Source organism: Sciurus carolinensis, chromosome 6, assembly GCF_902686445.1.
Source record: "Sciurus carolinensis chromosome 6, mSciCar1.2, whole genome shotgun sequence".
Taxonomy (NCBI): Eukaryota; Metazoa; Chordata; class Mammalia; order Rodentia; family Sciuridae; genus Sciurus; species Sciurus carolinensis.
In genome coordinates this window covers 158,438,031-158,460,770 of record NC_062218.1, presented here as the reverse complement: position 1 = coordinate 158,460,770, position 22,740 = coordinate 158,438,031, and the positions used below count along the sequence as shown (strand labels likewise).

At 39.3% G+C, this 22,740-nt stretch overlaps 1 protein-coding gene across 4 annotated transcripts in view; it reads right to left on the bottom strand.

The window, feature by feature from the left end:
- The window catches only part of Ranbp17 (RAN binding protein 17), a 278,012-nt gene that overhangs the window by 68,633 nt on the left and 186,639 nt on the right, over positions 1–22,740 (bottom strand). For all 4 annotated transcript variants that reach the window (XM_047555336.1, XM_047555337.1, XM_047555338.1 and 1 more), the window contains 3 exons: positions 19,100–19,163; positions 18,901–19,009; positions 5,288–5,391 (listed from right to left, as the gene is read on the bottom strand). In XM_047555336.1, the coding sequence (XP_047411292.1) occupies positions 5,288–5,391; positions 18,901–19,009; positions 19,100–19,163 (277 nt within the window). The remainder of the gene's footprint in view (positions 1–5,287; positions 5,392–18,900; positions 19,010–19,099; positions 19,164–22,740) is intronic.

Here is a 22,740-nt window from a genome sequence, read left to right as displayed (position 1 = left end):
CAATTTAGAATCTACCTTGGAAACACACTGATATTTAAAGATTCCTAAGAGCTGTCTTTAATAACTTCGGACAAAATAAAACTGGCTAGGTGACCTACTGGTACTATGGCATGCCCAGAATGGCAGTCACAGTCCTCAAGTAAGGAAGAGAGCCTTCCAGTCAATGTCATGAGACTTGAATTTGAATTCCAGGTTCACTTAACTCTTAAAGGCAAGTCAATTTATCTGTCTCAGTTTTCTCATCTACAAGAGGGGTGAACAGAGGCACTCTGAGGAATAAACTTGAAAAATGCCTAAGCAAGAGCATGAAACAGTAAATGGCCCTTGGTTTTATAGCGGGAGAAAAAAAAAAGAAAAAAGAAAAAAAGTAAAGTGAAAAAGAAGAACAAAAAAATTCCTTGTCTTGAATAAAAGAGATCTGACTTGTACTCTTAATTAAGCTGTCCTTAGGATGATGCTTGGAAAGAGAAAAAGAAAACCCATGAACAGATGCTAGAATGTCAGAACAAAGAGCACAAATAAACATAATTGCAGAACAAGGGGGCGGGATAATTGAGATATGCAAACGTGACTTCTAAAGATACTGTTTCGGGAAAAAACTGCCAGAAATGGCCTCTGAACGTCTCTTTTTATCAGATTTCTCTTTTTCCCTCATACCCTGGTGTCAATGAGACCCATCTTCAGGAAGGAGTTTAAATTATCATTAAGGAGGCAGAGGATACTGTCATCTGAACGGCTGAAGCCTACTTCAAGGGAGCAAGTGACAGTTGTCACAAGTCTCCCTTCTTTTCCTAACAGCTGACTCAACATACCTGGATGCTGTTCCTAAGAATATGCACTTACTACTGTCTAACGGTATATGGGAGGCCACGTTCTGAGGCTGAACAAATCTGTCTTTAAGGTAATGACAATGACCTGCTGCTTTCCCTTCTCATCTCCCGTCCTGCTTTTCTGTAACTGGCTGGCCTCGGGTAGTCGCCACCAACGGCCTGCTGTTGCTTTAAGCCCTCTGCCTGGGACGCTGCCTTTCTGCACCACCCGAAACTGTTCTGCTCTTCTGTCTGAGCTTTGCACATTTCTGACAGCCTCCAGAACAAATCACATCTTCTAAGAAAGGCTTCTTGGAACGGTTCTGTTGCGGCTGCGGTCTTTGCAGTCCGGGGATTCTCTGTGGGCCTCTGCCACCCATCAAGGTGGCCTTTTTGCTGTTTTTACTATGTACACTTACATGTTACAGGCTGTGCCTCAAAATCTTCTGCTTACGTACAAGAGACCCACCACTCAACTCTAAATGAGTTAGCAAGAACCATGAATCCTGTTTTCTTTATACCTAAGTAAAAAGAGCTTTTAATATAATATTTTCAACTATTACTTTACAAAAACAGTTAATTTTTATCAGATTTTTCTTTCTTAAAATATACCGAGTTAGCAGAAGTCTTCTAATTAACTTAAATCCACATTTTTTTTTTAAATGCACTGGTCATGAAATGCTATCAATGTTTCATTTTATAAAACATTACTACCGAGCAGAGGAAGCATAACATAACTACATGTAAGTTTTAAATAGATTTAACTGAGCATGAAAGTACAGTGTTAAAGTGATTAAGAAATAGATTTCTTAAGAGTCAAAAGGTATCTTTTACCTCCGAGCAGCACAGAGCACTGTAGAGTCCACACAGCTAAAGAGTACTAACGGGTATTTTCTCCCTAGCCAAAACACACCCAGCTCTGGAATGAGACAGGGAGGCCTCAACTAGGAGCTCAACTCCAGGCTACCGAAGGCCTGGAGAGTGAGAGGTGATCTGATTGGAATCAATCAGAGGAGAGGAGAACCACGATTTACCATCTCATTTAAAACAGGACAAAGAGGTCCATTTTAAAAGTTGCCCTTCTCCTGTGGCTGGTCAACACTGATTGATCTGCGACGTGACAGGCTCCTGCATCTGCAGCGAGGCAGTTTGTGGAGTGGGGCAGGCCTGGCGATCTAACCCTGTGGCTTCCCGTTTAGATCGCTCAGGAGAAACTGCTGAGTGCCTCCTTCCATTGCATGGCGAACGGTTGTCTGTGTGCCAAGTGTGAGACGGATGGGCTGGGAAACAGCTGAACTGCGGCTCCTTCCACCCTGACCCCCAAAACAGGGTTTCTAATGGAAAGTCTGACAGACCCTTTACTGTAGTGGCACTACTGGGGGCAGCTATAATATTATCCTCATAATTCTACCATATAATAACAACAAAGAAAAGGAAGGTGAAGGGTCATTGTGCTTTGTCTTCAGAATTAAGATGGCTGTCTCCATCCTTACAGCACGCTCTTAATTCTGGAGACACATCTTAATAACCTCTAAATAGTTCCAACAAAAGAGCCGTGTCAGAGGAACGAGCAGGCCCCAAGGTGTTTCAACTGGAGTGTTTTCATCTGCCTTTATTGCTCTATCCCTCTCCAGAATTAAGGCAATAACCTGTGATAAATTATTCAGGAACTGCTACAGGGATCAAAGCAAAATCATTCTGTTAAAGTGCTGTTTGCAACATTTGGCACTTAGTGCGAAAACTTTTAATGTGCGCATGCTGAAAATCAAGGATTTTAAATAATTTAACATTGTGGAGTTTTTACGAAGGGACTAAAGATAGTAGGTTCCTATTTAACTGCTCCTCTTCCTCTGAGAAGTTTCCATTCATTTTCCTTAAAACTGATGACGTCACAGCCAAATAAAAAATAATGCACGAATTCGGGAAGTAATGGACTTGACTTTGTTCTACAATGGGGAAAGTTACAGGGGAAAAATGGCATTTTTGGAAATAATACCCCAGGGCCAGGATTTGTTACAGTCTTTCCCCTCTTATCCCCTTTACTGTGGAGAGAAAAAACCGGAGACAAAAATTCAATGTTCTCTTCAATTTTATTAGGACTAAGTAGGAAAACAAAACTATAAATTTGAGAGTTTTGTAGCATTTCCTCTCCTTCACAACGATATTTCAATTTGGCAACACTGGTCCTTCATGTTTCAGTTCATCCTGAAATCTGCATTTGCAAAGTATCTATAAATAGGGAGTTAGAAAATCCTGGTAAGGATTGCAAATTAAATGAATTTGGCAGTCCTGAGGCATTTTCATAGAGATATTTTAACAGCATCACCTCCTGTGGATTGGAATACTAAATACTTTATTGAAGAACAAAACAGAACTGTTTTTATCTCTAGTACTTGCAAAATGAAGTACCTGAAAGCACTTTTGCATGTATTATTTATTCATAGTGATAGAAAAATAGCCTTAACCTAATAAATTACATTTAAAAGCATTTAGTGCAAAAGTTTTGTTTATGATAAAGCAACAGATTTAGTTCTTTATTGGTGGCTTAAAGCACCAAGTTTTCTTTATACAAATTAGACAGATGGTGCTTACAGTAGAATTTACTAAAGGTCTGTCACAACAAATGCAGCCAAGCTGCATATTTAATCACTGCAGAATCTTGTCTACCTGCAGCTGCCAACTGCTAATCCAATTTCCCTGATAAATGTGGCAAGAGACACGATCAGCAATAAAGAGCATCTAACTCCATTTTCCTGCAGGGCGTCTTTTGATGAACATTTAGGACGGAAGCACGGAGTGCACTGTGTGGCCTTGGTTCGTGGCAGCTGCATGCATTCTGAGGCACAGTTCTCAGGTTACTCACTTAATTCTGCCACTATCATTACGTTGCTATTGATCTCAGTAGCTGTTGCCTACACAGCATTACTCTAGATGAAGCTGAATCAGGCAGTTATCATGCATCAAACTTGCTCAAAAGCCTGGAGATTTCCCCTTAATTACTTGTGATTTTATTTGCAAATACCGTTAAAGTGTAATCAAGCAGTCACTTTCCAGGGTCGTTAAGAACTTGCTGGTTTAGGGATATATCACTGGAACTCCATTAAAAATGACTCTAGGAAGATGGTTTCTATCAAACTAGATGGGATTACATCAAACCAGGCTTTGAACATAATGAAATCTTCAAATGAGACAAATGTAATTTTTATAAAGATGGTGTTTTTGAACGGCATTGCTTCTTTTTGATAAAGGGCAGCAACAACCATCTTAAAGCAAAAAGACTTTTTTGGTAAGTAAAAATATTTGGAAGACATCTAAAACATACAGTTAAATACAGTGGAAACTGACAATTTCGGCAAGACTATAAACAAAGAAAATCTGTAAGATCTTTTTTGGTTCAAAAAAATTTTAAAAAAGCATCCCAATAAGCATTTATTTCAAAAACTCCATTTTAAATTAAAAGATACAGCATTTGGCTAGTTGTTTTTTGGCAGAATTACATATATAGCGTCAAGGGCCATCATTTTTCTATTTGACCTTGGTTAATTTTTTGTGTGTGCATGTGGAGAGGAGCCATCATGCAAAAGGTGGTAAATATTCCAACATATTTCAAATAATAAAATATGACTCAGCCTCACCAATGAAGGTGTCTATATTCTCCAGAGTGCACTTATTAGTCTTTTAAAAATAATAATCAGTGTCAATCTATTTAATATAGCTCTGCTACATTATAATTTCAGGAGATACTATTCTATTTACAGAGCTGCGCTTCCCATCCCCCATGTAAAATATGGGGCTGTTTTGTCACAAACAGCTTGCTACACTTAAGGATTTTACTAATAAAACATAATGTTGTCTTAGATATTATGACTGTTGCCACAGCTGAACTGACTTGTCAAATCAATCCTAATATGGCTCCCACAGGCACATAAAAACCTTATTTAGCTATCAGTTATCCTAATCACTTTGTTCAGTTTAAGAATGCAATACTTCAAGACCAGCTCCTATTTATACATATATGCCTAGCCATTTAATAAAGTCTTGATTTATATAAATTCTTGTTTAAAAAATATTTAGAGATGTAAGGTTTTAGCATGTGTATATTTGTGCATTTCTCCATATGGGTAAGTTGAAACATACAATGCAGAGTAGATGAGGGAATCGAGACGTTTAAAGTGGTGTGCCCAAGAGAAATGTCCTATTAAAGAGAGTAACTGCCACGAGAGACAAATCTGTGCCATCTAATCCTGAACAGACTGTCTAAAACCATTCACTGACCTCGGAGTCCATTTGTATAAAAACTAGAAAAGGGCTTATATGACAAGTAAAATGTGAAGACGCATGTGTTTGGGAACACTGGCCTATGCATACAGATGCAGGTCTGAGGAGCACAGAGCACACACAGATCCGAATACCTGGATCCGGATATTCTAGAGGGGTCAAAATTGTCTTTCTTCATGAATGTCTGGAAACAAACCCACCTTTACATCTTCTTGCTTAAAGTTGTTGTTGAATATCTGTAATACTGTTTCAAAAGAGACTGTAAGAGGCAGCATGAAATTCTCAAATTCGTCCTCATCTTCGCCTATTAAAGAAACAAAAGGGTCACCATGCTTTAACATGCAGGCTATGGTACACTAGCCTCACACTGAGCTCCACGCAGGCTGAGATGTTCCAGAGAAGAGGTCAGCCTGCATCCACCTCCATGCCACACTTTGTGCTCTAGCTCATTGAATATTCTGGTATTTTGCCTTCTCTTTTGCACCAAATGAAATAGCAACATTACTTACCATCCATTTTTTTTTTCTGGCTCTTTATTGGATCTAACAGACTCATGCCCCAGGCATTTCAGCTCGTTAGCTTCTGGGTCCCCCAGAGCTTTCCTGATGCTTCAAGGAAGGCCACTTTCAAAGCCTCAGAGACAAGGGTTCCCCCCCTCCCCTTCTTTTTAGGTGCCAAGGCCCTACAGGGCTCACAGACTCAGGTGCCCTGATAGCTCTAAGTTATTATTCTCTTTTATTTATGTTCTTTTAAAAATTTAATTTATTAAATAGATGGCAGGGAAAATTTTAATCTGACAGAAAGGATAGGGTCCCTTAAGGGTCATTGTGGATTTTAACTACATGCTTCAGGGGTACACATCTTCCTACACCAAGCTTCCTCTACAAATGGACAAGAGGAAAAAGAGATTTCCTATTAATTTTTCACTTTGAAGGTAGACTGTACTTTTCTCAAGGATTCTGCCCAAACAACCTTCGCACATAGATATAGATATGTACAACTGATAATTTATATAGTTTTTTTTTTTTTTCCAAAAGCAATTTCTTCTAAATGAGACTGGATTCCCTCATTTGTCCCAGGCCACAGGGAACCACTTTACCGATAAAGAAACAGCGAGGTGAGTGTCTTGCTAGGGAGGCTGATGTAGCTGGAGGTGGCCCAGACCTCCCAAAGTCTATAGTATTAGGAGAGGCTTGACTCAGAGCATGAGTGAGGATCCAAGGTCTCAGAGAAGAGAAGAGACCAGTGGTCTTCAGTTGCTGCTTGACCCAGCAGCATGAACACCAGCTGGGGACAAGTTAGAAGTAAATTTCCAGATTCCATCCCAGATCAGCAGTTCTATTCTAACAAGCTCTCCAGGTGATTCAGATGCCTGTAAACATTTGAGGAACACTACTGTCTACATTATTTTACAGGTAAGGAAACTGAGGGTCAAGGCCACAAATGCAAGTGATCCATGCCAGGATTCTTTGACTCTTGAGAAATGGCTGATCTAACTGACTCCAATCTTCCAGGGTTTCTCTCTGCCCTTCAACTTCACATACTTTATTTCATGAGTCCAACAGAACCAGGGACTTAGCTTGCCCACTGAGATGCCGACAGGCCAATGAGTTTTTCCTAGTGTGTTGTTCTGAACAAGTGTCAAGGCAGACCAAATTACAATCCCTGCTGTCAGCTGGCTCTGCGACCAGGTGAGACCGCTTAGATGAGCCCTCCTCTGTCCACTGGTGATGACATTAGACCTATATGGAAGTTGTTCTTATTTTTCAAGGCCTGCATCAAGGAACAGCTTCTCAATGTCTGAGTTAAGATGTCCCCAGTCCCTCTGCAAGATTCCCTTCTCCCTTTGGATTTCCAAGGCCTTTGGCCTCTTTCCCCACCACATTTTTGTTTGGTGCATTTGAGTTGTAATAATGATGGCATTTGTTGTTACAAATTTATACATGCACGCAATCTAATGACATAATTTGGCTAATATCCCTCCCTATTGCTTCCCTGTCCCTCATTGTCTCCAAACCCCTTGGGCCCTTTCCTCTACTCCTTTCCCTTTGATTTTTAGGAGACCCACCCCCACCTTTCTTTTCTTTTTCCCTCTCTAGCTTCTGCATATGAGAGAAAACATACGACCCTTCACCTTCTGAGTTTGACTTACTTTGCTTAACATGATTTCTAGTTCCACCCATTTCCCTGCGAATGCCTTAATTTCAATTTTCTTTATGACTAAATAAAATCCCACTGTGTGTATACACACCACATTTTCTTTATCCATTCACCTGAAGATGGACGCCTAGACTGGTTCCATAGTTTTCGCCTGACTTCATTTTATAAATTTATTTTATAAATTTTCAGGGCCTTGGGCACACTGAGCACACACTCTACCTCCAGCCTTGTCTGACTCTTCACTAGAGCACAGAGTTCCTAGAGTTCTAGGTCCCTAAGGGTGTATCTAGTACCAGCACACTGTGATGCCACCTCCATCATTCGATCCCCGTTTGATCAGGGATCCTGAAGGGATCGAATGAGTTAAAGATCATGCGCAGGGGGTGCGGCTTAGTGGCAGAGGCTAGCCTAGATGCACAAGACCTCAGTTTGATCTCCACCACCACACACATACAAAGATAAAATTCATACACATATATGTAGATTGTCAACTACCAGCCTACCTGGACAGTATCTGGGGCTTAGCTTTGGGAGAGGTAAGACTCTACCTCTTTGTGTTTCTCTGTGAAAGAGAACGATACAGGCTTTTGCAGTCAACAGACCCAGATGTGTGATTCCTCGATAGACTGTTTAACTTTGGATATTTCATTGATGATTCATCTGTAGTATTCTCATCTATCAAATATGGATAAAAATACCTATCTTTGAGGTTGCGGTGAAAATTAATTGCTATAAAACATGAAAAAGAGAAGATGTTCAATTAATAGTAGGGATGGTACTGGTATTAAGTCTTTATTTTCTTCATACCTGATATAGAGTAGCAGGCAAATAGCTGAAGTAGACATGATGGAGTCCTGTGTAACACACACGTACATTATATTTAACCCACACAATCCTACTCTAATAAGATAAAGTGCTTTCTAAACGTGGAGTTCTTAATGAGAACAGTCATAATTATCACTGTAAGCAGATAAGGCTGCTGGAAATGGGGAGGTCTATCTAAGCTTGAATCCTGGCTCTGCCTCCATTAACTGTCTGGGCCTTTGTGTCCTCATTTGTGATGAAGAGACAAGATATTTAGTTCATAAAGTCAGCAGTGAGGACTCAATGACAACACATGTGGCACTCTTCTTTGCTGGCACTTCATAAATGATAGTTATCAGCATTTTTTGTTGCCTTTAGTTTAACTGTACTTAGTGACTGGTAATCGAAAGAAGCAAGCAGAGAATGTGAGCTCAGAATCCTTCCTCCGGGAAGCTTCTCCAACAAACCTTTTATTTTTCCAAGGGTAAGATGTTTATTCACAAGACAAATTCAGAGCTTTAACATCTTAACCCCTCATTTAATATTCTGAGCTACAGATCAAAAGACTTCCTGGCTCTACCACTTTCTCCAACCAGATTTTGAGGCAAATGAATATAAGGAACACAAGAGATTGGACACTATGAAAGACAGCAGTGTGAGCAGCAAGTCCTGCTGAATGTCACTTCCTCAGAAAGGCCTTTCCTGACCACTCAATCTATAGTAGTACCCACAGTATCCTTTCCCCCACGACACTTTAATCCCATAAATGACCTTACTTTTCTTATGGGACTTGCCTGCTAATCTACACATTTAGGCATTTCTTGTTTGTCTTCTCTATTAGAATATAAGCTTTGTGGGGAAGGAACTCCAATCTATTTTGATCATGGTTGTATTCCTCGGGCCTAGAAAAGCACCTGGCACTCAAGAAATACTTTTGGTGTGACTGAATAACAGGAGTTAATTCCTGAGTGCCTATTATGTGCATGCAATGGATTTGGTACTGAATTTCTTGAAAAACATCTATGTGGCTCATACGCTACTCTATTGCACTGGAGCAAGTAATGATAGTCACAAACAATCCCATGAAGTTGCATGATTTCCTTCATTAGCTAGTGAACAGAGAGGCTTCAATAGCTTGCCCAACATCTGCCAGTTGACACACGTCCGTGAGCTGGGGTCCCCAGGCAGGGCTGCTTCATTGCAGGCACATGCTCTTCCCTCGAATCTCTGCTGGGGCAGAAGGTGCCAGAGGTGTGGACTGAACTTAGCGCCACACAATCTTGAGTTCTGATCTGTGTCAAGTCAGAACACGGCCAGGAACAGTCAGCTTGGTTCTGGTGAGGCACACGGACCCCGCTTCCTGTCGCCTCGGCAACTACAGGAGTTTGAGGTAGGCAAGCACCAGAAACTGTGCCTCACTACTGCAAAGTCCACAATTCAGTTATCATTGTTCTTCTGTTACTGGGACTTGATATATTTATCATCTAAGTTGGAAAACTGGCCATTTTTGCTTATATCACACAAACAACTTTACACAAAGTCTATTAAAGATTTTTTCCTCATTTGTATTACCCACTTATTGTTTCTGATGCAAAAGGAGAAAACATGAGCTATCTTATGACTTCACAATCAAGTATACAGTCATATATTTAGTATGCCAAATGTATACATGATAACTCATGAATCATAATTGAAGCTGCCAATTTTTTTTCTAATGAAACAAGGGCCCAAAACCCAACATGATTTGAAGGTATAATGTTAATTTACAGTATTTATTTTCATTGGAAAGTAAATACTAACATAACATTGTAAGTTCTCAGTAATCTATAAAAAGAAACAATGAATTCATTGGCTTTCAGGTAAAACCAAAGCTAATCATCTCCACTGGCTTTTCTGGGGATATGATTCAATAGGAAGTTACTATTTTTATAAGTTCCAAACATTTTTTTCCTTCAGATATTACATTAAAACAGATCAGTAAACCTTTTAGTATGTTGGCTATCATATGTTACTCGTGGGACATATCATTTACTATTTTGCACAGTGAAAACCTCAAGTGGTAGAACCACTGCACAATGGTGCAGCTACTGTGGACAAGTCTGGCAGTTATCAAATCATTGGAATTGCCATTTGTCTCAGCAACTCCACTCCAAAAGAACTGAAAGCAGATATTCACACAAACATTTACACAAATGTTCAGAGTAGCATTATTTCATAATACCCCAAAGTGGAAACAAATAAAAATCTAAACTGCTTATCCAAACTGATGAATGGAAAAGCAAAATGTGGTACAGCCATACAAGGGACTATTATTCAGTCACATAAAGGGACAAACTGCCAATGTGTGCTAAAACATGGATGAACCTAGAAAACATGCTAGTGAAATCAGACAGACACTAAGGCCGCATACTGTATGATGTCATTAACAATAAATATCCAGTACAGGGCAGGTCCATAGAGACAGAAAGCCATTAGTGGCAGGCAGGGGATGGGGACAAAGAAACAGGAGTGACTATGTAAGGGCACAAGCTTTCTTTTTGGGGAGATGAAAATGTTCTGTAATTGCATGAGGTCATGGCTCCACAACTTTGTGAATATTCTAGACACAATTCTACTGCAGTATACATTTAAAAGGGTGGATTTTGGCAACAGAATCTAAAACAACAACAATAAACCCCACAACAGTCTGGGTTTGCTCTCCCTTCCCATTTTAAATGTGTACAGAACATTGAAACTTCTCATTTCCTCAAACATGAGTGTAAATGGCAGCTAGATTACAGGGATCTGGGGAATCTGGCAAGGAGAAGCAAGTTATGGAAATAATTACGGTAATTATACATAGCAGTAGCCAACGGTTACCTAGGATTTTCTGTATGGTAAAATTTGTGTGAAATACTTTGGCATTACTGATATATTAGTTTGATAGGCAGAATAATCCCTCAAAGATGTCCACACTCTCATCATCCAAACCTGGGAGTTTAATGCTATAAAGGCAAACTGAGGTTGCTAACCAACTGATTTTAAAATAGAAAATTACTTGGGGTATCCAGGTTGAGTGCAAAGTCATAAAGGTCCTTAAAAGTGGAAGAGAAGTTTTGAAGTGGGAGAACCACAAAGATGGCAGCCTGAGGAAGACAAGCGGAGGTAACTGGACCCTGAGCCAAGGAAGGCAGGTGCCCTCTAGAAGCTATAAAAGGCTCTTCCCTAGAGTCTTCAGGAAGGAACAATCCTTTGGTCAATATCTTGGTTTTAGTTCACCGAGTCCCACTTTGGACATCTGACCTCAAGAACTGTAAAACAGTACTGTGGTATTGTTTAAGTCACTAAATTGCAGTAGTTTGTTATAGCAGTATTAGGAAACTGGTAGATGAAGATCTGGTCCAAACTAAAAAAAAATGAAAAGGGGCAAACAAGGAGACAGAGAGGCAGTGGTGAAGCCAATCCACTCAAAACCAAGCAACACGGGTGATCTGGAGGAGTCAGTGGCTTTTGCAGATCTGGCTCATACCGGCTTCCCACTGCTTCCTAAGGCTCCGCCCCTAAATCCCGAAGTCTAGTAGCACAAGGCCATGGAGAGGTGTGCTTAGCTTGTCGCTGAAGGCAGTCCAGGTTGGGGCTTCATTCCAGGTTCCCTCTCAAGTGACCAGAGTTTGAGTCACCTCTGAAATGGCTGGTGGCTTCAGACAGGACTGGCCATTTAGTGTCCATCAGGAAGTGCCCTCAGTTCTCTGCCTCTGTTGGAAACAGCCCCTAATGCAGAGGGCAGAGCAGACTCATTAAGCAGTGAAGCTGCCCCACCCTGAGTCCAGGTGTTGCTTGGCTGGCATTTACTAAGTACTTACTCTGTGCCAGGCATTGCTCTAGGTTCTTTCATATATCTTTATCTTATTTAAATCACAAGATAACAACTCTTTAAGATAGATATTTCCATTTAATAGACGAGAAAAGTGAGGCTTCCTGAAATTCTGCTCCCTAGGGAACCAGGATGTTTAGTTAAGTTCCTAGAGGAAAAACACACTGCCCAGTGCAGAGGATTGCTACTCCTTTTCTAACAAGCCTACCCTGCAAGTTTCACCCCTGGAGCATCTCATTCCCTGGGGTGCTCTGGACTCTCTACCCTCAAATCCAGGTAAGTTATTAAAACTGGATCTGGACTTAATGGGCTGCTTTCTGCCTACAGGGCCATCTAATTAGTCTTAATTATCTCATTATGGATTCTAAGTATTTCCAGCTGCTTCTTTACCCCTACTGCCCACTCCCTCCCCATCCCCCCATGTCTATTTTCCACAGAGTCTCTGCCAAGTCACAGACACAGGTGATAAAATGATGTATTCTATCTATCAGAGCATTCGTTATTTCTGATCAAGTCCCTTACTTGCTAAATCTTCCTGGGATCTATGTTCCTTAATCCATGAGAACAGGCTTTGCCCAATTATTAGACATAAGAACAAAGTTTTAAAATTACATCTGACTTTCACTAATCCTCAAACTGTAACATACCTACAGGGCAAATAATAAACATGAATCTGCTTATTGCAGAAAAGTTCAGAAAATAATCCTTTCTCCTTTCCTCTTGCTACCCCCAAGCCCTAAACCAATCATTTGGTTTAAATGATTAAAATAAAAATAAAGCAGAAAAAGTTACATATCTTAACTGATTGAGAGGGTAAAAGTTGGAGGAAAAATTCATCAAAAGTGGGTATAGACATGTGGCCAGCTAGCTACCAGTTACATGATGGACCTTGGGCAAGTCATTTCATCTCTCTGAGACTCAGATTTCCAATGGAGAGAGAGCAGAATAAGACCTATTTAATATATCCTATAATGAGAATTAAATAGGATAAGGGACATTAAAGTGTTTACAAACCACAGACTTGTAAACAAATGTTACCTATCAGTAATAAAGAAAAGGAAAAGCTCCCTTCCTCTGTGTATTTTTAATCTAATCTTTATTTACTATTTCTAGAATACATATTCAAGTCATTTACTTGCTATCCATAATTTCTCAAATTTAAGCAAGCAGTATCTTCAGGCACCAATTACCTGTTACAAGTCACAAAAGCGAGTGGAGAGCATGCTCCCTTCCTTTCTCGAGGTAGAATCATCTCTAAACATCCATAAGCACCATTTTAATATCAGTCTCCCCTGTCATCAAAAACAAGACTGCTTCTTAAATACCTGAGGAATGCAAGGCTCACTCAAATGCTACTCACATGCTTCTCATCTAGGGTGTTCAATTTAAAGTGAAATTATGAAGTATTCAAGGAAAACAACCACTGGGGACACTGAGCAATTCCAAATTTGTAAGTGGTAAAAACTTAATTTGCAACTAATAATATTTGGTCCTCCACAAAAAGGAATGGCTTCATTACTGCTTCCCCACATCTACCCTCTTTGATATTTGTCAACTGAATTCACCTCCATTCAAATTAAACAAAATAGGAGGTATTTATTTATTCAACTATTTTATACTGAACAGCTCCCTGGAGGGTCTCCATTTTCTGGCATGGGTAATATGCTTTCCCTTCGTTTATTAGATTGACAAAGCTAATTTTAAAATAACCCAGGGAGCTTTAAGTGATTCTTGGAAGGGCGAACACGCGTGCACATATGGTTGGTTACCCGTTCCTTTCTGCATGTGTGCTACTTTTGGAGAAGACTTTCTGGCATTTATTTTAATAATTTCTTAGACTACAAAAAGGATATGGACAACAACTTCCATGTTTTGAAACTTCATCATTCTAATGATGAAATGCTTTCAATTCTGTTCTTCATACCAGTGAACATTTTGTCTATGTTAGTTAAAGCAATTTGATAAAATTGTACAACTGTTGATTGCCAAACCTCCCATTTTCATCTGAAATACAACCTGGGGCACATAGCATCTAATTAAATTCATACAAAGTGCAAATTATTGAATAGAAACCAAAAAGCATTTCAAAGTAAATACCAATTAACATGACACCCAATTTCTTTCTCCTTTTCTAATCACTCCAATGTGCATGGCTTATATACAAAGATATTCCATTTATTTTGTAGGATTCAATTAGAATATACTTTATATTTTAATCACAAGAACCATATCCAATGCTTCTGTAAGCAGGTTGGTGAGGTGTTTTTTCTATTTGATTCTTATCCCCATCCACGCATTCCCAAGATCAGGGATTGTAAAAAGCTTGCCTTGAGGCTGAGGGGGTGTGGCTCCTGCTTGAGACTTGCCTACTTGCCTAGCATGGACAAGGCCTTGGCTTCAATCCCCATTATCATTTAAAGAAAAGTACATCCTCAGACTTTTTGGTTTGAGAAGGATTCTTTTTCTCTTTACTTATATTTTGATTTCTTTCAGTTAACACATGGATCGGTACTGCTCTTGACAACAGCACTCTCTTTTGCTCCTTCCTTCTGTGACAGAACACAGGATACAAAGCTCCTGAGCCATAGGTACAGAAACTCGTAACAGCAACGTTCTGTTAGCATCGCTTGTGAGACAAGGCTTCAAACAACAAAAGAAAAACTGTACTCAACAGTCCTCGGCAAATGATCGCCTGTATACTAAGAAAAAGCTGGAGAGCAAGAGATGACACTGGAGTGGCCAAGTACAGCTCTTGCTCTGTCCAGGAGAGGCCAGTGATCCAGATTCTCCAGAGACCCTGGCAGGCAGCTGATGCAGCCGTGAGGGTGGTGGCATCTTTGTTACTGTGTACTTATATCTGCCCTTCATTCAACAAGCACTTAGTGAGCAGCAATCGAGAGACACTGATGCTAGAAATGTAGGAAAAAGACAAGATCAATGCCCAGAAGGATCCCAATGTATTTTGGGAAGAAAAGCAACCCTGGTTCTTGACAAGAGAAAAGTGGTTCTAGTAATTTATACCAGAAACCATTTGATGCTTGCAATACATATTTAACTACTTAAATAAAACTACTGACAAATATGGAAGCAGCTTCTTTGCAAGCAGTGCGAAAGTTTCCTGGGGTAGCTGCTCCGGTGTCCTCTGTAGGTCAGACACCACCGACCTATCCCACGATCTCTGTGCACCAGGCTCTCCCACTGTGGTCTGCCTCTGTCTCACTCAGAATATCTAAAAAGTACTGCAACAGGACTTTTTATTACTGAACTAAAAATATCAATTTATACTTTACATTATTCTGACTTAAATATTTCAAAGGAATCTAATCCTGGCAAAACTTAGTTAAGATCTTATTCATTATTCAAATTATGTGCTTACTTCAGTTTTCTTCATACCTCAGTTTACATTAAGCAATATTAATAAAAGTAAATATGCCTTCAAAAAGTGCAATGCATCAAGATAAGTATCAATCAGCAGTTCGAGGAGGGAGCCTGAACACAGTGGGTGCGACCCTTTGTTAAGCTACTAGAGAAGAAGGGGTTCCTTTGTGTGTGACAACCACATGTGACAAAGGAGATCTTGGCCCACCCCATTTCTCAAGATGAGAGACATGGGCCTATTTCTAGGAAACCGCTCCAGACATTTCTATTTAACTTTGGTGGCTCCTTTTCTTTCATGAGTGAGATAGTGTCACTGCAACAGCATTTTTCGGGGTGGGAAACAGATTAGTTGTAGAGAAGGTGTCATGGTCTTCTTTAATGCCTGGACAAAGAGGAAGACAAGAAAGGCAAGCTCCTCGAGGCCAGGGCCCAGCACGCCGTTCGCCTTGGTCTTGCGCCAGCACACAGCACAGTGTGCAATGCTCAGTGGCTGCGGAGCACAGGGACCGAGTCTGGGATGCTCCTCTTCTTTCCAAGGAAACAGCCAAGAGGTAAAGCAGGGCAGTGTGCAGGATGAAAAGCTGTCACTCAGTTAGATCTCCCACTTGCCTACGGTAGCAGATGACTGGGTTTTGCATGCCTGGTTTACACTCTTCAATATTTATAGACAGTTTCTCTTTGCCTCCAGCCCTAGTTGTCACTTAGCCAAGTTATACATACATGGTTCTTTTAATCTTTCCTTAGAAATCAATCCCACTAAGCTCCCTAATCATTCCAGTTGCATTTCTCTCAACTTTTGGCTGTTTGTCTTTCTGGTGATTTATTCTGCTGATATACATGAAAATAATAAGGATGAAGAATGCAGAGGGGTTTTAGGTCACCCTTCCATTTCAACGGTTCGAGTCTTTTTTGTAAAAATAAAATTATTTATCTTCTTTCCTTTTGTATGATCACATTTTTAAAACATTCTTATTTACGTTGATGGATCAATCAATACATTGCAAGAGAAAGGACGAAAAAACATCATCAGTGTTATATTCTCTAAGGATGATACTACCATTGATTGAACCTTCTCATGTGTCTATAACTGATTGATCTAACCCAAAGTATCCAAATACGGGGGAAGTGGGAATCCAGAGTCACATGGTTACCCAGAGAGGTTCATGTGCCCATCCTAAGGTTCTGTCTACCTGGTATGCTTCTCATTAAATTCATTTTAAAAATAAAAAAGGCCAAGATTTTTTTCTGGACAAGATCCCAAAAGCAAGGAAACAAAAGCAAAATAGATGAACGGGATTACCTCACACCAAAGGCTTCTCCATGACAAAGGAAGCCATCTACAGAAAACAAGGTAACAACTTATACATCTGAGTTCATATCCAGAATATATACGGAACTCTAAAAATCAGTAGCAAAAAACAACCTGATTTAAAAATGTGCAATTTGATCTAAATAGAATTTCTCAAAGAAGACACACAGACCAACAGACATGAAAAAATGCTCAACATCCTAGTCATCAGAGAAAAATGAAAATCAAAACCACAGTGAGATACTACCTCACACTACTAAGAATAACTCTTATAAAAAATTTAAAAACCAAGTGCTGGTAAGCCATGTTGGAGAAAAGGGAACCTTTCACCATTGCAGGTAGAAATGTAAACTAGTACAGTCATTATGGAAAACAATAGGGGGTTCCTTAAATATTTAAAAATGGAACTACTGTATGACTACTATATATACCCTTGGTATCCAAGGAAACAAAATCTCTATGTAGAAGAGACACCTGCACTCCCATGCCCAATGTAGCTCAATTCAAGCCAGGAAAAGGAAACAACCCAAGTGTCCATCAGCTAGGGAATGGATAAAGAGGAATGTCATACTGGTACACAACGGAGCACTATTCAGCCATAAAAAGAATGGAAATCCTGCATTTGAGACAACATGGATGGAAATGGAGATCATTTTAAGTGAAATAAGCCAATCACAGGAAGACTACTACCACGTGATCTTACTCGTAGGTCACTGAATTTGAGTGTAGAGTGGTTACCAGAGACCAGGGAGAGTTGGGCAGGTGAGCAGCGGATAGAGAAAGACATTCTAGTGGCTATTGCACAGGAGGGTGACTACAGAGGCCACGGTAGACACTTCAGAGAACTGGAAGAAAGGATATTCAAAGTTTTCACCAAAAAAAACCCAAGGTAAATAAATGAAAAAAATGAGTTTACCCTGACTTACACATTATACAATGTACATATGTATTGAAACATTAAGTGGCATCCCTTAACATACATAATTTTTGTTTCTCTATATTAGTTAAAATAAATTAAAAAAAATTTAAATTGGAAATGTTAAAAATTTTACCATTATAAAAATAACAACATTCAAGAAAACTTCAAACAATATGTGGGGGAAAATTACCTATACACTACCGCACCAAGACAAAATTTAGCATTTTTAAGTTATAGTTATCATTTTAGAGTGCATATGCTTATTACCCCCTTTATCATTTTTAAAGAACAAACCGTCACAGACGATAGCCATTATGTGATAAAACAACTCTCCTTGCAGCTTTATTCCTATCTACCTAAAATTTTACATCAACGCTTGGACCAACATCACCCTGCACTGCCTCCCTATCTGCCCAGCCCTTGGTAGCTACCCTTCTATTCTCTAATTCTATAAGCTCAGTCCTTTTGGATTCCCCATTTGAGTAAGACCATGTAGTACCTGGCTTATTGTACTTAACATAATGCCCTCCAGATTCCCCTCACACTGTTGCAAGTGGCAAGGTTTCTTTGTTTTTACAGCTGAATGGTACTAACTGAGTACACATTACCTCGCTTTCTTGACCCATTCCTCCACTGACGGGCGCTTACGTCACTCCCATCCCTTGGCTACTGTGAACAGAGCTGCAGTGAGCGCGGGAATGCAGATGCTGCTCCTATACACTCATCTCACTTCTCGGTAAGCACACCCTGCAGCGGGACTGCTGGGTCAGAAGGTAGTTCTGTTTTGAAATTTTTCAGGAACTTCCATACTGTTTTCCAAATGTTATTATAAAATGTAGCATTTTTGAACAATTTCATTTAAGCCTTTTTTTGCTGCATCTCCCCAGAATGTAAATGATCATACCATTTTCATTGTCTAATACTCTGTGCCTTTTACTTAATATTGTAACACTAAATTTCATGTATAGAATTTTCTTCAAATCATCATTTTTAATGATTACAGACCTTTTCATTAAGTAAGTGGATGTGCCATGATTTTACGATTCCCATTGTTGAACATAACATTGTTTTCATTTTTTCTCTAGTTAAATATCACTAAAAAATTCATAAAACTTTTCTGTATTTAAGATTATTCCTATATCTGTAATTTTAAAATGAATGGATCAAAGGATATACAGATAATAAATTTTGAGGTAAAGAATCAAGGGAAGTGAAGTGAAAAACACCACCTAAGTACAAAGATTTGTCTTTTGGCTGTGATGTTAACCAGTGAACGCTCCAATCTTAGGAAGGCATAAACAACTGTCAGAGATGGAGAATTCTAACAAAATAAAGGTTATACCCATGGCGTCCCACTCTTCTCGTTGACTGAGCTGAAACTGAACCTTACCTAGATCTACCATCAGAAGGCGAGTGAGGGCTGTGTAGAAGGTTGTTCGGCACCTGAAGTCACTGAGACTGTAACTGTCACTGATGCCAAGAAAGGGGAAGTGTTCATTCTAATGAAAGCAAAAAGCATCCAAAGGTTACCAATGCTTGACCTAAACTATCCAGAACATTCTAGTCATTGATTAAGACTTAAGACTTACCGTGTGGTTTTTCAGCATGAACTTCACAGCATCTATTTTCACAAGTTTTTTTAAGAGGATATAGGTATTAGAAGTTAAGGAATCCAGGGAAATATATTTGTCTTATCAGTATGTATACAGTTACAAAATAATACTGAACTAAAATGGCATCGATTGGTACTTACGAAGAATAAATATTATTTCAAGAGTATTCCCATAGAAACATTTGTCATTCTGTTAAGAATGATAATCCATTATTAACCAGTGCAATTACTTTTCTATTTTATACATATTCTAGTTATGGAAGGAAGAATGAATTTTATAATTAAGACAAGAACTACTTTACTGTTAAAGTCTTGATAGTGGAAAATTAAAACTGACCCTTTAACGTTTTAGGTATAACTTGAGAATTTCTTTTCACTTAATGGTTAGTTCATAATAAAATAATTATAAAAATACCCCATAAGAGGCTATCGAGGAAGAGAAAAATTATTTAAATTCTAAGAAACAATGAACTAGTTAGCAGAAAGCTAAGATGAGAACATGGCAGGAGGAGAACTAACAGTTCTCAAGTGGAGTGGAAGGCGTTTTTTCCTGTTATTCCACCTCATCTTTCATAATTATACTGTTAAAGATTATTTATTATTTCTATTACGTAGAGAAGGAAACAGAAGTTCAGAGAATTGAGTTGCTTGCCCAAGACTACAGAGTTGTGGGTTGGCAGTGCTGAGATTTAAGCTGAGGTTGAGCTCGAAAGACCATGCTCCATCCATTGTATTACACTGTACAGCTGAAACTCAGAATAAGAACCTGAGAAATCATAACATGAACATAGAGCTTAAGTAATTTCTACTGAGATGTGGGTTCCAAGCACATCTACTCCATATGCAAACGCCCCTTTCTTACTTGACTGTAGTCGCTGGTTTCCTACTATATCTGGAGCATCCTGGCCCTTCTCTACATTCCTGCTCTTGTCTTCTTTGAAGGCTGGCTCCATTCATGTCACATGTGAAAACCTGGCTCCTTTCCTTCACATCATCTCCAAATACAGAACTCTGTACAGTGGCACTGAAAAGCATAATTCTAAATTTTAGTAGCTGAGGTGTGGGTATAAGAGGACGGGAAACATGGGAGAACGCATGTCAGAAAACCTGGGTTTGGTTCCACTACACCTTCAATCAGCTGGATGAGCCTTGAGTGGTATACTCGCCCAACCTGAGATTCCCTCGCCAACCAAACAAGGAGGAAACCCCTGCCCCAGCAGAACCTACAGGATTGTTTTCAGGATCAAAAGATGCAAATGTCTTTGCCATCTATGTCAGGGAAGACATAAAGATTCACAGACTTTACGGAATGGGTACTATTTGAAAGACTAATTTTCACAATCCCATTAGATAGGTAGTATCACTTCTTTTTTCAGATGACAAACTAAAAAAAAAAATTTCCAAAACGAAAACAGTAGGCATGATTTAGAGTCAAGTCCCTCTGACCTCCAAGGTGACTGCTACAGGTGCACATTAAGCACATCTATGTGGCTCACCTCATATTAGACTGACAACCTCCTCAGGGCAGGGCCTGCATCCATGCACTGCTCAGTGGGATTCTTGATGCATTGTTTTCCTGGCAGGCTGAAGGGCAACAGATCAGATCTGACAGGGAGCAAGTCTTCCTCTGCATTCGAAGATGCAGATTTGATGATTTTTCAAAATCATCAATCACTGAATAGAACTGTCACTCAAGCTTCACTCAGTTAAATAGGGGCGGGGATCAATAAACTTAGAAATATCTTAAGTAATTACCAAATACAATCTCTTACAATTGCAAAGTTAAAAGTGACAGGGTCTATGGGTAATACAAATGCTGCCATTAACAGGAATCTTCCTGTCAGTGCTGTTAATAAACAGTAAGTCATGTTTGACAATAGAATATTTATGGAAGCAATAAACAGAACATTCACAGGAAGAATCTCATCTGCCAAAGACACATTTTCTGCAGAACTGCATCTGTGCACTTTGTACCAAGGCCAGCTTCACTGCCTTTTAATTAAACTCTTAAAAAAAAAAAAAAGATAAAGAATTTTTACTTGTTTCAATGAAGAAAAAAATGAGAATTCATCTGAATATTTATATTTCCTTAAAGCTAGATATGATCTTAAAAGGACTTGTGATGTTAAAAAAAAAAAAAAAGGCAAATGGACACACCTTCATGATCTTTATGCTTTCATTTCATTCTTCTCTAAGAACTAGGGCTCTTGTAAGTTGTGCCATTTTAACTGGGTGGGAGCACTAGATGGACTCTGGCAGCACCAGTTTAGATTTCTGAGGCTGCAGCTCACAGCAGTAACCATGGCAAAGGTGCGTCACTGCAATGGCAGTTTGTATTGGAAGTCTTAAGTAGTCAGAGAATTCAGCAAGGTCACACATGGAACTTGTAAGTGGTAGAGCCAAGATTCCTACCTAGGTCTGTCTTAAGGCAGAAACTCTCTTCACTAGGTTCCAACACATCCATAGGATTTTAGAGAGGCTAGTGTTAGTTCCTTCAAAGATCTAACTAGCTCCTTGAAATACAACTGAAACTGGAAGTAGGTCCAAAAGAGTCAGGGAAATCTCTTTTAGGAGGAACCAATTAGTTACTTGGACACTCTCACATTCAACTGAGCAAAGCTCACAGTTTGGCTAATATTAACCCACTAACCGAAATTTCCAGAAATTTCCTCTATCCCTGTGGTTATAAAAACAGAGAAAGGTGGAGGTGGTCTTCTTCAGGTTAGCATGACCAATGGAGAAAGGCCAAAAGAATGGTTTATCTTACAGAGGCTGAAAATTTGGAAAATGTGTATCCTTGAAGAGGAGGGTAACTAAGTTGAGAATGCACTGGTTTCTTTGGATACAGAAGAACTACACACACCTGCCATTACTATCTACACAGCAGTACAAAGTACAGTCTCAACTTATGATATGAAACCTTCGCTGACATTGACCACATTTCACCAAGCCTAAAACGCCATCAATCTAAAAGATCATTGTTTTAGGTATATTAAAATAGAAAAAGTTATTTAAAATACCATTAACTCTAAGACATATCCTATTTACAAAAGTGTTAAAATGTGAAAAGTCTGTTTGAAAACTGGAATAATATACTAGATACTAAGTGTAAGGAGGTGGATAAAAGATGATGAGAGAAATATTTAGTAAGCACTAAACAGGAGAAGGATTACAACTATTTCAGGTTGGGTTTACTAAATCTTTAGCAAGAACTGAAACTGTGAAAGAGACCTAGTTGTTTACAATGTGCCAAAGAAGGGAGCACAGTACCCTGTGTGATTCAGTGAGAGGTAAGGGCATCAAAGAAAGGTACATAAGTGTCCTTGGCCCAAGTACAGAGCACAAATTGAGGGTAAATGGTAGATCAGGAAATCAGTTATGGGAACTCAACGTCAAGTACCATTAAAGGACTCGAATTCAAATCAATGATTTTACTTTGACCTAAGAATCAAGTGGAAGTGATTCTGCGCTTTTGGGAAGCAAAATGATCAGATCTATTTTACTTGAGGAAGGTAATTGTGTGGAGCAAAAATCTGAAGAACTTGGAGAAGGCCTAAATAAGGTTACAGAAGACAGGTAGAGGGGATTCCCACACCTGACCCTGCCACAGAAGTGAAC